At 36.0% G+C, this 15,455-nt stretch overlaps 1 protein-coding gene across 1 annotated transcript in view; it reads right to left on the minus strand.

Annotated features, from left to right (window-relative positions):
• LOC144646039 (uncharacterized) overlaps positions 1–13,730 on the minus strand; it is a 30,582-nt gene extending 16,852 nt beyond the window's left edge. The window contains exons 1-17 of the mRNA XM_078505564.1: positions 13,727–13,730; positions 12,414–12,437; positions 11,647–11,691; positions 10,201–10,563; positions 9,897–9,920; positions 9,566–9,589; positions 9,264–9,308; positions 8,152–8,511; positions 7,768–7,854; positions 7,478–7,531; positions 6,531–6,893; positions 6,258–6,281; positions 5,929–5,952; positions 3,384–3,428; positions 2,028–2,390; positions 1,543–1,596; positions 413–457 (exon numbers count right to left, since the gene is read on the minus strand). Coding sequence (XP_078361690.1) covers positions 413–457; positions 1,543–1,596; positions 2,028–2,390; positions 3,384–3,428; positions 5,929–5,952; positions 6,258–6,281; positions 6,531–6,893; positions 7,478–7,531; positions 7,768–7,854; positions 8,152–8,511; positions 9,264–9,308; positions 9,566–9,589; positions 9,897–9,920; positions 10,201–10,563; positions 11,647–11,691; positions 12,414–12,437; positions 13,727–13,730 — 1,948 coding nt within the window. The remainder of the gene's footprint in view (positions 1–412; positions 458–1,542; positions 1,597–2,027; positions 2,391–3,383; positions 3,429–5,928; positions 5,953–6,257; positions 6,282–6,530; positions 6,894–7,477; positions 7,532–7,767; positions 7,855–8,151; positions 8,512–9,263; positions 9,309–9,565; positions 9,590–9,896; positions 9,921–10,200; positions 10,564–11,646; positions 11,692–12,413; positions 12,438–13,726) is intronic.
• Positions 13,731–15,455: the final 1,725 nt, after the last annotated feature.

Genomic DNA, 15,455 nt, shown 5'->3' on the forward strand with positions numbered 1-15,455 from the left:
TTAATTTAAAGTCGTCTTCCATTAATATTTTTAGGGGGGGGGGGGGGGTCTTTATTATAAATGGGGACAATGATCTCTTGCTTGGCGAGTTCTTTACTATTGCTAGTGATTTTGTCTAAGAAAATTAATCTTTTGCGACCAAATTTTAACAAAAGATGAAAAATAGATCATATGCGCATGAGGACAATAGCAAGGCTTTCGGCAAGTCATCGTTAAGTTTGGAAAGAAGTAAGGCTTGGCGCAAATGAGAAAAATAAATGACAGTCTTCTACATGATCGCTTGTGCTCGATGAGTAACATGCATTTGTTTTACATGTATGATAATGAGTTACATGCAATCGTATATTGTTTGCCTTTAACGTAATTCACACTGGTATCGACACTAGAGATATATAGGTTGACCAATGCTTACCTGTAGGAGTTGTCGGTGTTATGCTTGGCGTTGTAGTTGGAGGCACTGAAGGGAAATATAAAGTAACCATTTATTCTTACAGTGGTATAACAAAATAAAGTTTGCTTTTCTTCCACGTTTTTTTATCTAATCAAATTGAAAGGTTGTGATCTAATTCGATTTCCAGGCTCTGTACAAGAAAATACACTTCAATTAAAGCAAACTTAAAAGGTACGTTCAAATATAGTGGAAAAGCAAAAAAAAAAAAAAAAAAAAAAAAAAAAAAAAAAAAAAAAAAAATAATAATAATAATAATAATAATAATAATAATAATAATAATAAGAATAATACGCACTGAATGAAATAACATGCATTGAATTGAAAATAGCTGGTAGAAAAAAAAAAACGAACGAACAAGCAAATAAAAGAAAAAAAAGAAGAAGAAGAATTGCATTTTGAAACATGTACACTGAACGTGGTTTCACTCGAGTTATTTTGGCATTATTTCTATGGTATATGAAGGTGTTGACCATGAAAAAATATGCGATCGTGTTTTTTAAACACCAGCCTAAAGAAAGCATACACACTGATTAGCTGAAAGTACTTTATAGTTGTTATTTGTAAAAATATGTCATGTACATATTCTTACAAAGTAAAGTCGTATGTGATTCGATTGTACTGTAAATTCTGCAATGACCCGAAATGGACAGAACTTATGATGGGGACTAGTAACCGGTTCAATGGACAACACACTTGTATTCTCGTCTTTTATTCCCACCTATCTTTCCCTTTGCAAGATGGATACGTTGCACTTTTATAACGATGTACTTATGAGTTTTACACGAATTTATTTTTTTACGCGCTTTTTGTAAACGCGCGAATTGCCTCTCGTAAATCAACCTGCCTCTGTCCTTACGGCAGAGTCGGGCGCTTGTTAATGGTCCTTAGTTACGTCCCACGCCTGTCGTAAGCTTCTCGTGTATGGCAAAGTGTAATTCGGCCCCAAGGGGTACTGAATAAACGCTTAGCATTTCTGTGGTCTTTAAGAATGTAGACCATAAAAATGTAATCGATTTGTCGAGTAGAAATTTCATAAAGATAGGATACACACTGATTGGCTGAAAGTCGTATTTTGAGAACTGTAGAATTACCTGTGGTTGGAGCAGTTGATGGAATGTATCCAGAAGACGTCGTTGGAGATATTGCTGTAGGAAATAGAATCAAAACGATCAGTACTTTTTAGTTGTTATTTGCACTGAAATAAATTATTATGTCATGTACATATTCTTACAAAGTAAAGCCGGATATGATTCGATTGTCCTCTAAATACTGTACTGAACCGCAATCATTAATGCCGACAGAAATTATGATCGGGCCCAGCAACCGACTCAATGGACAACACTCTTGTATTCCCGATTTTACTCTCTCTTTGCAAGATGGATCATATGTTCCACGTTTATAACGATGCATGAGTTTTGTACGACTTTATTTTGAATTTGGCAACTCGTTATTCTGAAGTAAGTTCTTATAAATTCGTATGTGGTTATACAGTAGGCGAGTTTTAAAATCTACACTTTTAACTGGTTGAGCTTTTAGGACAGGTGCTGTTTAAAAAGATAAAAAAAAGAAGACTTACAAACACTGTGTGACACAGCAATATAAGTAGCATTAAAGCCACGTAATGTGACACTGGAATCTGTAGAGAACTTTACGAAGAGAAACCTTCCACTGCTAAACATCCTAGGTGGCGACTGTCGGCCGCATGCCCTTTTTATCAAGGGGCTCGCAGTGGAGTTTCCATCGAATATTTCCAGGACATCACACGCACAGTTGCGACAACTTTCAAGAGCAAATGATGTAAAACGTAGATAAAGTCGGCCGTAGCCAGCTGGAGCCTCAATTAACCAGGTACAATGCAGGTTATTCGGGTAGTTGGACGGGTAATTTGGACTGGTAAATCGACCATATTGTTGGTTCAAGTAATAGGTGCAGGGTGCCGCTGTTCAAAAGGAAAAATATTCAAGATTAAAGCCTATTTGAAAGATATATATCACATTAAAAAAATATCTAACCAGGAATAAACATAGCCGGCACTTGCTGATATTCTGTCGAAGATGGACATTACATGCTTACGTAATGCTTCAGTTTTGTTTGTTGTTTTGTGTATTAAGGTCATTTGCGTTTGACTGATGGTTGTTGTTTTTTTTTTTTGAATAAGGATTGATTTGGCATTCTCATTAAAATACTTGCGATTAAAAAAAAAAAAGAAAAAAATATAAAAAAGAGGTGAGCACCAAGAGTCGAGGATCAGATAGAAGTTTGTTGCAAAGTCAGTTACTCAGTCACAATTAACATTTGTTTTATTTAGCTTTATGGTGGAGTTCAACTTTAAAAACGTATTCCGATTATATATTTTTGGATGTCTTGATTATGAATGGAAACAAATAAATGCTCCTTTGCATGGCGAGTTTTTTATATTTTATCTGAGGATTTCGTCTAAAGAAAATCAATCTTTTGCGACCAAACTTTAGGACAACAGTTGAATAAAAAGGATCAAATTAAAGACACGAGGGCAGGCGCAAAGCTTTCCGCAAGTCATCGTTAATTGTGAAAAGGAGTAAGATTTGGTGTAAAGAAAAGTTTTAACAGTTTTAACACGATCGCTTGTGCCTGGTAATTTATGAAAATTGACGATCTAATAACGATAAATAACATGCTGGTTTATTCCACTGATTAGACATTATCGTCGCACTATGTAATACCTGACGTGTTTGTAATTACACTTGTCGCATTCTGTACATGAAGCCCCACTTTGTTGCAGCCAAATGCTTCTCTTGGTAGAAAGGGGGTACCACTCGGCACTCTATATACGCATGGTAATGACTGTTGTTCTAAATTGATTATCATGTAGTGGCTACCTTTAACGTAATTCGCACTGGTATATAATGTCACTAGAGATATTCACGATGTATATACCTTGACCATTGTTTACCTGTAGGAGTTGTCGGGGTTATGCTTGGCATTGAAGTCGGAGGAACTGCAGCGAAATAAAAAGTTACCGTTTTATAATATTGGTTAAACATAATCTGCTCATGATCCACATATCTGACAATGTAAATAATTGTATGGGAAAATTACTAAGAACAATTTAATTTTTTTTTCCTTTTTATGTATTTTTTTTTATTGAATTCAATTACATACACTTACAGTTACAACCACGTACACTAACTTACAATTCCACACATTTACTTTACTTACATTAGATCTGTATATAACTACATTTTAGTTTAAATGCTTACACTTACGCTACTCTTACATCGATAAAAAACAACAACAAAACAAAAGCAAACAAAAACAAAAGAAACAAAGGGAAGAGAACTGTACTTTTAAGCTTTTCCGGGATCAAAGTTCTTCATCTATATTCACAGAAAAACGAATGCTTACGAGAGGGTGCCACTTTTTGCTATGTTTGTTTTGTCTATTGTTTCTAATCGCTATATTCCGTTCTAACTTTTCTATAGCTTCTAGCTTATTTTTCAAGTGAATAAGTAAAAGTTTACATCTTTTTAGACGACTCTGATATATTATTTTCTTTCCAATAATAATAATATGATTTAAAAGAAGAAAATGTGGTCTTGTACATGTCAGACCAAAAAGGATATCAGATTCGTTTAAAGGATCCAAATTTATACCTAAACAATTTAACCAGAAAACAACAGACATCCAGAAATCTTTAATTACTAAACTACAGTAGCAAAATAGATGCTTGAGGGATTCCTCAACAACATCGCAAAAGGAACACATAGGGGAATCAGCTAATTTTATTTTAAGATTTATTGGTATAAACAATCCGATTAAGAAGTATATATTGAAAAGTTCTCGTTTTAGTGTCTAATGTTGCTTTGTGTGGAATAAGAAAAAATTGTTTCCAGAACCTTTATGTCAGATGTTTGTTGAAAGAAATCTGTTCCAGCATTTTTAGAACATTTTTCCAAGAGGCAGGGATTGCAGCATATATTCCAAGCAGTAATAAGTAGTCATTTGAAGTAAGTCCTTTGTTTTTGAAAAATGGCCACGGTTGAAGCTTACCATGCTCTGATAGAATATTGCTTATACAAACAATTCCTTTTGAGATCCTTTTTCCACTGTAGACGGTTTTGTTACTAATTCGCAAATAACGATTATTTATCCATAAGATTTCATCGACAAATTGACTTTTAGTATGTGTGTCATTCTTTGCTAACTTGCACCAGACGGCGAGACAATCACGAAAGAATTTAGGAAGAACCGTGGGTAGGTCGGTTACACTAAAGTTGCAGTAACCTGAGAAAGAAAAAAGAACCCCTGATCGCAGGTTAAAGTTACAGTGCAAAATAAATTTCCCGCCTTGGTTCTCTAAAATATAAGATAGGAAATGCTTCCACGGACTAGAGTATTTATCAACATATTTCTTAAGACATTGAATGTGCTGGGTATCAATCATCGATTCTATATGAGGCATTCGAAGGCCGCCGTTTTCATAGTCGCTTATTAATTAAGGCCAGACGTTAAATTTCATCCTTGCCATTCCACAAAAACTGGTAGATTATAGAATTTACTTGCTTCACGATATCCTTATTTAAGTAGATGAAAGATGCCCGAAACATAAATTTTGGAATAGCAAATGTTTTAATTATTTGAATTCTTCCATATAGAGAAAGATCAATCCATTGCCAGTTAGCTGTTTTAAGTCTTTCTTAAAGATTTTAAAATCGCGTCAAAATTGAATTCTTGTTCCTTACGCCAATCATAGGTAAAGTAGATACCCAAAATTTTCATGGGTTGATTATTTTTTTCGACATCAATGTTTGAAATTTGGCTATTGTTGTTACTGTTGCCAAGCCAGAGAGCTTCCGTTTTTTCGTTGTTAAGTTTTAGGCCAGAACAAGTTCCAAATCTCTCAAGGGTGGAGTACTTTAAGAGAGGCATTTTCTTTTAAAAAAGAGGTCAATGCATCAGCAAAAGCAGTTATTTTGGATTCATTGTCTCCTATCACAATGCCCTTTATTTCGTCATCTCCTCGAATTTTTATAAGAAGAACTTCTAAGACTATAATGAAGAGATAAGGGGATAGCGGATCTCCCTGTCTGACGCCTCTTTGTACCTCGAATAACTGAGTGGAAAAGCCATTATTGAGAACACAGCTGGAAATGTTTGAATAGAGAGTTTTAACCCAATTTATGAAAGACTCCCCAAGATTTAAAGATTTAAAGTTTCCAAAACTTAAGGAGTCGAACGCTTTTTCAAAGTGAAAGGCAGTCATTATACCAGATTGCTTTTAGTTAGTTTGATAAATTCCATGATATCATCAACAGACCGAATCGCGTCAAAAAACGTCCTACTTTTCACATAAGCATATTGATCACAACCGATAATATCAGGCAAGGCTTTTTCATTTTTGCTCGGTTTCTTTCCATGAAAATAAGAAAACAAAATAAGAATATCTTGAACAATGCACGATTGAACACTATATATTTTTAGTTTAGCGCATCACTCACCATGAGTTGGAGTAGGGGTTGGTACTGAAAAAGAAAAAAAAGTGGTTAATACTGAAAAAGTTATGAAAAATGCACTCCTAAGTAAAAAACGAGATAAAGAAAACAACAACAACAACAACAACAACAAAACAACAGCAACAAAAGCCACAACGAGGGAAACGACGACGACGATGATGATGATAAGCAAAAACAACAAAAAATTTGAAGCAGTAACAACAGTACACACGTATAGGTTTTGAGTGACCCATTTCCTTCTAAATTAAAAAAATAATGGGTTTCCATACAAGCCTTATTACATTCCATGCACTTTTATTTCGGGCATCGCTTACCTTGAGTTGCATTAGGGGTTGGCACTGAAAAATGGTAAATATAAGTTAGTTAGACTAAATGATGAACGTCAATTAAATAGCTTGAAAGTTTCAAAAGAAAGCTTCTTATAAAAACAATATCGAATTTCTCTTTCTAGAGCGAAAAGTTTGCTTCCATACTCGCATCAAGCGTGAATTGCAAATAATCGTTTACGTAGAAAGGGATGCCTTTTATGACTTTTCATCAATTGAGTTATACATGTACAGCAAACAATGCAAATTGTATAATGATACCTTGCTCTCTGTCGCCACAGTAACGCAAATTGCAGCCATCCGTCGGGCGCAGCTCGTACACGTAGAAAGCACCACAGTTTCGAACACGGATGCTAGTAGACAATAGACAGCAAAAACTGGAATAACTGAAACACACTGTACGTTGGACAGCCCCTTGTGCCACTATAGGATGTCCGCCACTCAGCCAACCGGGCGCTTGGGTACCACACCGTTCTGGTGCCACACATGCATCAGGCATCTGCTTTCCTGCAAGTCCCAGGAACCTATACCAGCGCTTCAACAGAGAATTGTCACATTTGTTAACTACTCCCTTGTAACCTTTTGCACGGTCAAACTCATCCAGGATCGTGTAATTGGAACATTCTGAAAAGAACGAAAAAACGATTAGAAACTGGTAACGATTTTACAGAAGTAAGGGTGTATTACGTTTTCTCATTTTTTTTTGTCTAAAGTTTTCATCTGACCATTTATGATGCGCCAAAAAGTTGAGAAAAAAGCCACTCGCAGTCTCCAGATATGTGCAAGATTGACCACTGATGGAAAAGATAAAACCTTGGGATCACCGATCACGAAGAATAATTTGTTAAATTCACGTTTCACGGAAAATTAAATCAGCTAATAACGCATTATGAGAATACCCCTTTACGACCCTCTGTAAATACCGCGAATTGCGTCGTTTAGGTCAACCTGCCTCGTCCTTACGGTAGACGCGCACAGTCGTAAATGGTCCTTAGTCACGTCGTACGTCTGTCGTTAGCTTGTCGCGTCTGAGTAATTCCTACTGTGTAAATCAGCCCCAAAGGGGTACTGAGAAAGCGCCTAGCATTTGTAATAGCCTTTAAGAATGTAGACCATGCAAAATATGATCGATTTGTCTAATAGAAATATCGTAAAAAAAGGGACACACTGATTGGCTGAAAGTTAAATTTTTAGAAGTGTAGTATTACCAGTGGGTGAGGCAGTTGATGGAATGTAAGCAGAAGACTTCGTTGGAGATATTGCTGTAGAAAATAGAATCAAAACAATTAGAACTAATTAGTACTAACATGTGCATATTCTTACAAAGTAGAACAGAAATATGACTCATTGTCATGTGAATACTGCATTGGTACGTAATCGTTAATGGACAGAAATTACAGCCAGGACAAGTTACCGACGTACCGTGGTTAATAATGTATCCGATCCACGTACCCAAAAGCAAATATATTAAAAAAAACGTTCAAAATTATTTACTAACCATGTGTTGAAGGGTGCGGTAATGCAGTGGTATGCGTATTACACCACAATGTTGATCCTGAATTAACGACTTGAGACTGACCGTAGCCTGGGTGGAAACAAAACCAAAACGGGTAATTTTGCACAACACTCTTTGATTACCGTCTTATATTTTCACCAATTTTTAAATTTTCTTTACTCTTCCTTTGCAAGATAAATATATTCCACTTTAATAATGACGCACTTGTGCATTTTGCATGATTTCATTTTTAATTTGGCAACTTGGCATTCTAAAGTAAGTACTTATAGATTTGTTTTTAGTTTTAAATTTGACAAGATCAGAAATCTAGTATACATCATTAAATGTCTGACAGGTGCTGTTTTTAAAGATATAGGAAATAATTACCAACACTGTGTGACACAGCATAATAAGAAGCAGAAAAGCCACGATCCGTTTCACTGGAATCTGTAGTGAACTTCACAAAGAGAAACCTTGCACTGCTATACATCCCACATGGTGGCTGTCGGCCGCATGCTCTTTTTATCATGGGACTCGCCCCTGAGTTTCCATTGAATACTTCCACGACATCATATTGACAATTGCGATGATATTCAAGAGCAAATGATCCAAAGTGTAGATAAATGTTCTGGCCAGGAGGAGCCTCGATTAACCAGGTACAATGCTGATTATTCGGGTAGTGCGAAGGATAGTTTGGACTGGTAAAGTTACCATATCGTTGGTTCAAGTAATATGTGCAAGGTGCCGCTGTTAAAGAGGAAAATATATGACATGAAACAACATATCTAACTAGGAATAAACAAAGCACTGTCTTTCAGATATTTTTGAATGCTTGATGATCGACATCACATGCTTCAGTTTTGTTTGTTGGTTTTTATGTAGCTTGTTAGGTGATGTAAATATAATATTTGAAATGAAATATGTAAGTATGAAAAATCATTATTTTAGTGGCACGAAAATTTATAGCAAAAGTAGATAATTTACAGACTTTGTGCCGTAGTAAACATTTTTTTTTTCTTCCTTCCTACCTTGAAGGCAAAAGATCACGGACAGAGGGCAAGAGCAAAGCTTTCCGCAAGTCATAGTTAATTTTGAAAGTAGTAAGGGTTGGAGTAAACAAAGCTATTGACGGTTTTCCACACGATCGCTTGTACTCGGTAAGTTAAGGGCAATACTTTCTTAGGGTAGTCATTTATAGAAATTGACAATCTAATAACGATAACTAAAATCCTTATTTATTCCGTCGAATAATCATCATCGTCGTACTATGTACGTGTACATTCTGTACACGAAGCCACACTATGTTGCAGCAAAATGCAATTTGTGGTATAGGAGAATACCTCTTGATACATACTGTATACGTATTGGTAAGCGTTCAATGAAGGAAGTTATGAGTGCTGTTTTAAATAAACAATCAATTAGTGTCTACCTGTATCGTAACTTACACTGGTATTGTCACTAGAGATATTCACGACATTTATATCTCAACCACTGTTTACCTGTAGGAGTTGTAGGCCTTATGCTTGACATTGAAGTTGGAGATACTGCAGGGAAATAAAAAGTTACCATTTTTTTCTAACAGTGGTAAAACAAAATAAGGGAAAACTTGATACGAAGGGTTCGTTATTCTCGTCATGATCCACATATCTGACAATGTAAATAATTGTGTGGGAAAATTACAAAAAATCATGTTCATTTTTGCTGATTTTTTTTTCTATGGAAATTAAGGAAAACAAGATAAAAATATCTTGAACAATGCGCGATTTAACTCTATTTAATTTTAGTTGAGCGCATCACTCACCATGAGTTGGAGTAGGGGTTGGTACTGAAAAAGAAAAAAAAATGGTTAATACTAAAAAAGTTATGAAAAATGCACTCCTAAGCACAGGACCGAGATAACGACAATAACAACAACAACAACAATAGTGATGATGATGATGGCGATGATGATGATGATGATGATGATGATGATGATGATGATAAGCAAAAGCAAAAACAAAAAACTTGAATCGGTAACAACAGTACACACGTAGAGGTTTGGAGTGACCCATTTCCTTCTAAATTACAAGAATAAAGGGTTTTCATACAAGCCTTATTACATCCCTTGCACTTTTATTTCGAGCATCGCTTACCTTGAGTTGCATTAGGGGTTAGCACTGAAAAATGGTAAATATAAGTTAGTTAGACTAAATGATGAAGGTCATGTAAATAGCTTGAAAGTTTCAAAAGAAAGTTTCTTTTAAAACAATATCGAATTTCTCTCTCTATAGCGAAAAGTTTACTTCCATACTGGTATCAGGCGTCAATTGCTTTGGCAAATAATCGTGAGTTACTTTTAAAAATAGCAACTTCTTACATAGAACGGGATGCCTTTCATGACTTTTTATCAATTGAGTTTTACATGTACAGCAAACAATGCAAATTGTATAATGATACCTTGCTCTCTGTCGCCACAGTAACGCATATTGCAGTAAGGCGTTGGGGGTAGCTCGTACACGTAGAAAGCTCCACAGTTTCGAACCCGGATGCTGGTAGACCATCGACAGCAATTAGATAACCAACTGAAACACACACTGCGTTGGACAGCCCCTTGTGCCACTGTAGGATGTCCGCCACTCAGCCAACCTGTCGCTTGCGTACCACACCGTTCTTGTACCACACATGCATCAGGCATCTGCTTTCCTGCAAGTCCCAGGAACCTATACCAGCCCTTCAACAGAGATCTGTCACATTTGTTAACTACTCCCTTGTAACCTTTGGCACGGTCAAACTCATCAAGGATCGTGTAATTGGAACATTCTGAAAATAATGATAAAATAAGGGGTAAGGGTGTATTACATTTTTCTCATTTTTTTTTTGTCTAAAGTTGTAATCTGACAATTTACACCCAAAAAGTAGAGTATGATGAAAAAGATAAACGTCTTTATGATAGATATCACAAAGTATCCTTTTTGATAAAATTTCACCAAAACACAGATAGTTCTGTCAAATATGAAGTATTTATTTTCAAGTACTTTGTTCAATCCTGGACATAAGTGGCAGCTTTCTCTCGCCTCCCCTTGCTGCTTCTTACTATGTTGTAGGATAATGATTATTTGATTGTTCCATGAACTGAGTTAAAACCTTTGCGTTGGTGTCCCATAGAAAGAAAATGTTTTCGATAATCCAAGCGAGAGGTTTGAATGCGCATTGGCTATGAATTTCTGTTACGACTTACGAATTTCATGTTCACTGTAAGATGCCAAGTAATTATTTCATGCAGCCGTGACTGGTGTTTGTGGGTGGGAGCGGGGGTAGGGGAGGGGTGTGTTGGGGATAACGATTTTTTTAGGGGAAATAATTTGCATCAAAAACGTACGTTTCAACAGTGCTTTTTGAATCAAAGGTTGGACTTCCCACACCCAGTCAAAAATCCTGGATCCGGCCAGTCAAAAGTTGAAGAAAAAGATCACAGACTTGAGGGCAAGAGCAAAGCTTTCCGCAAGTCATGGTTAATTGTGAAAAGTAGTAAGGTTTGGCGTGAACAAAGCTATTGACGGTTTTCCACACGATCGCTTGTACTCGGTAAGATCAGGGCAATACTTTCTTAGGGTAGTCATTTATGAAAATTGATAATCTAATAGCGATGAGTAAAATCCTTTTCTATTCCGTCGAATATACATTATCGTCGCACTATGTACGTGTGCATTCTGTACACGAAGCCGCACCTTGTTGCAGAAAAATGCAATTTGTGGTATAGAACACCTCTTGATATATACTCTATACGTGTTGGTAAGCGTGCTGTTTTTAATTAGTAATTAATTAGTGTCTACCTGTATCGTAACTTACACTAATATTGTCACTGGAGAGATTCACGACGTTTATAGCTCAACCACTATTTACCTGTAGGAGTTGTAGGCGCAATACTTGGCATTGAAGTTGGAGGAACTGCAGGGAAATAAAAAGGTACCATTTTTTCTATCAGTGATAAAACAAAATAAGGGGGAAATTGATACAAAGGATTCGTTATTCTCGTCATTATCCACGCATCTGACATTGTAAATAATTGTGTGGGAAATTTACGAAAATCGTACATTATTGAAAAAGTGTTCAGTGTCAAGGCCTGCAAAGTGGAAGAAAAGTATGTTCCTCAAATTATCAACGATCCAATACCAAACAAAATCGAAGAGGATAACAACCTGAAGCGCGAAGGTAAACTGTAGCTCGACAAATCAATTTTTGTGTACGATTGACTTGCTCGTTGCTTGATTGTGAAAGCCGTCGACGTGCTTTGAACAAGCTTCTCGCTGACTGTATGTATGAACGACCACAGCTGATGAAAAATTTTATGAACCATTTTAAGCTTTATTTCTGTACGATTTATTTGTGATTGTTTTATTATCGATCTAATCCCGTGCAATTATGTATTTCAAACTTCTTTTTATAAACGTTTTTGTTTGAAGTTAGTTAAGTCGTGTATCGCTTGCAGTGTACTCAGATTGTAAATTAAAAGGGTTAGAGTCTGTCCGTTCGTGTTTTGTTTACAAAAAAACGCACTTAGTCTCACAATGAAATCGAAATTTCTCGTTCACTGTGCGGCAATTGCGTGCGTGTATTTGTAAACAAAGCGCTAACAACAGTCTCTAACTGTTTAATATCGCATCACTCACCATGAGTTGGAGTACGGGTTGGTGCTGAAAAAGAAAAAAAAAAGGTTAATACTTTGAAAAATTATGAAAAATACACTCCTAAGTAAAGGAAGAGATAAAGACAACAACAGCAACAACAAAAACAGCGACGACGAGTTGCCATGACATAGCCATAATTACAATGAGGTCTGGCGAAAAATCGTTATTTGTTCCAGTATATTTTTAACAGAAGAATACGATTTGGTTATTTTTGCATTCCATAAGCAATTTAGCTTGATTTAGCATCGATTTCCGTTATTTTCTGACCATCTAAGAAAATGGCAAAATCCAAGATGCTAAAATGACGTCACGTGACGACATGTGACGTCACTGGTAACAAAAATTATGCCATCCTGTAGAGTACACTATGGGTTTTCTACTCAGTGCACCAATATTTTGTTGCACCTTAATAGAATGAAAACTCGGTGGGGGGGGGGGGGGGGGGGGGGGGTTCCTTGTTCAATGGTGGAGGTATTAGTTATAGCTCGTACATCCGAGGGTTCATAGTTTATCTTGGGGGTTATACACAGACTACTAATTGATAATCCTTTTTGATTGATCAATTATTTTTGCTCGTATTTGGTGCTGTTGTTCTTGGTAAAATAATATATAAACAAAATACCATGAATAAAAAAAATCGGTCTAGAAAAGTATAAAAGAAAAATAACCGGGGAGCTCCGCTTTTAGGCTTGCCTTATGGTGGATTTCCACTGACGCGTAATTTTTTACGTGCGTGAAAAAATTAGAGACAATGTATGAACGGCTTGCGTACACGTTTACGCAGGCCGTTCATACATTGTCTCTAATTTTTTTCACGCACGTAAAAATTTACGCGTCAGTGGAAATCCACCATAAGTCTATTTATTAATAATTATAAAAAACAGTATATAATTATAATAAAAACCTTCCTTAAATCCTTTGCAACTAAAAAATCGTCAATGCCAAATAACTTGGTCAGTTTGAAGTCAGCAGGAGTAGTACGTCGTATAGATATAACTCTTACCATAAATTACTTCTTGTATAAGTCGTAGGTCGATGACGTCATTACTCTCGTGACTTTGCTCAAAAGTTCTTTTTTGCTCACTGTGACGAAAATAGTTTGTTACTGAAAAATCAGTCATTGCAGTTTGAAGCACATTGGTGTGAGGAATTTCGGACTGCCCAGGTACCGAACAAAATATAAATATTAAGGGAGCTATGTACAATTTTCAAAAAAAATGAGGGGTCTGGGTACAAGTGCATATCTGGCGTTGCATTAAATGTGAGGTAACAAGAAATTACATGTTGGTATTTACTCATATGTTAAGTACTTTTTAATCAATCCCATTGTTATGACGTCATCGGCCTCGTGACCAGAACGGATCACATTTTTAATTTCTCTCTATCTTAGGATCTTTTTGAGCGAAGTTGTAGTTTTTAAATAGTGTTTTTTAAAAATGGCCACTATTACTTTTTCCTGAAAAAGTACGGCAGTAAAAAATACAATTGAAAAGTTTGTTGGCTTTCTACTCAACGACCAATTGCATTTGAAATAAAAGAAAATTTTGCCAAAGGATTGAGAGTATGCTCTTTATGATAGCGTTGTCAGTTTCTTTTCATTTTAATTTTCTTTTGGCGAGGATAGATTTTATTTCTTTCAGACGAAAGGAGTTGCGCCTGGGGAGAAGTGACGTTCCCCTGCTAGCGGATTCCCCGTGGTCCGTATTGCGGGCTCATTAGAAGAGCTCATTAGTTTTGTCAATGTTCTTTCTTCTTGACGCGATTACGAGTCCCCAAACAAAGGATATGCAATATCCTTTATTTATATCCCCGATAAAGAAGAATATGGAATGAATTGAAGATAAACGGTGGAAGCTTTTCGCAAACATTTCTAACAGAAACTTACAGTGACCTGAGGTAAGCGTTTCTTATTGTGCTATAATTTTATTTTAAACACTGGCTTAAGCTTATGTCTTCGGCGTTTATGTGAAGATTTATAAAAGTGCTAAAGATAGAATCGTGCTCTTAGCTAAATGGAATTAAAGCGGCGCTCGACGATAAAAAATAGATCTTGTAGATTTTGAGGCGTTAGTATCATAGTTATGTCACTCAGTTCGTCGAGGCATGTAATTGTAATTTATATTTGTTATCTGCATGTTTAGCTACTTCAAATTAATAAGAATCGCATCCTTTCATTATTTATACGTAAGGAAATGTTTGTCAAAATATTGACCAAGTGGTCATTTCAGGCCGCAAACAAAATTGGATTTGCCTCTTTTTGCATGTGTGATTAATGTGACCATTTCTTAATTTACGTTTCTTTTGCATTTTGTGGTATACAGTTAATTTGTGGGATTAATAGAATGCCTAATGTGTAAACAGGATTTACAGAATTCAAAATTACTGCTGAGGTAAACTATGGATTAGAACAAGTTCAGGTAGATATTAATATCTTCAGCCAATCTCAGCAATTCCCATCCTCTACTCTACACACATTCATTACCTGATACATTTAAGATCTACTTTTTGACCAGACATTTGCCTACTTTATAAAAAAGCTGTTTGACATTTTTTGGGCATGTATTTTCAATTGTTGGATGACCTTCAGTAGCATTTTTAACTACAGCGCGCTAGCAATGTAAAAAATTCAAACGAAGCCTGACATTTTTTCTGCAAAATTATGATTAATGAAAGGAAGGCCTGGCCTGACCCAGGTAGACTGGGCGAGGTCAAACCATTATATGCTTACCCAAAGTCCCATGTTTCTCTGGAAAGATCAACAACAAAAAATAAAAATCCATAAATGTCATTTGACTATCTAGCAAGTGGAAAAAATTATTGAATCCACTAGCCCAACATGAAAGCAGTCAGTTTTTTCTTCACACACTGAAAAAGGCCATTTAATATACAGTCTGCATGCTGGAAAAATAGCAATTTCATCAAAATAAACAGTTTTTGTTTGTTTTGTTGCTATTTACAGGTGACTTGAAAAGTGCAATGACATTCCTCTCAGTCAAAATGAACTCAAAAATACACAGGCCCCAG

This window comes from Oculina patagonica, chromosome 1 (genome assembly GCF_052425735.1).
Source record: "Oculina patagonica isolate OP01 chromosome 1, crgOcupat, whole genome shotgun sequence".
Taxonomy (NCBI): Eukaryota; Metazoa; Cnidaria; class Anthozoa; order Scleractinia; family Oculinidae; genus Oculina; species Oculina patagonica.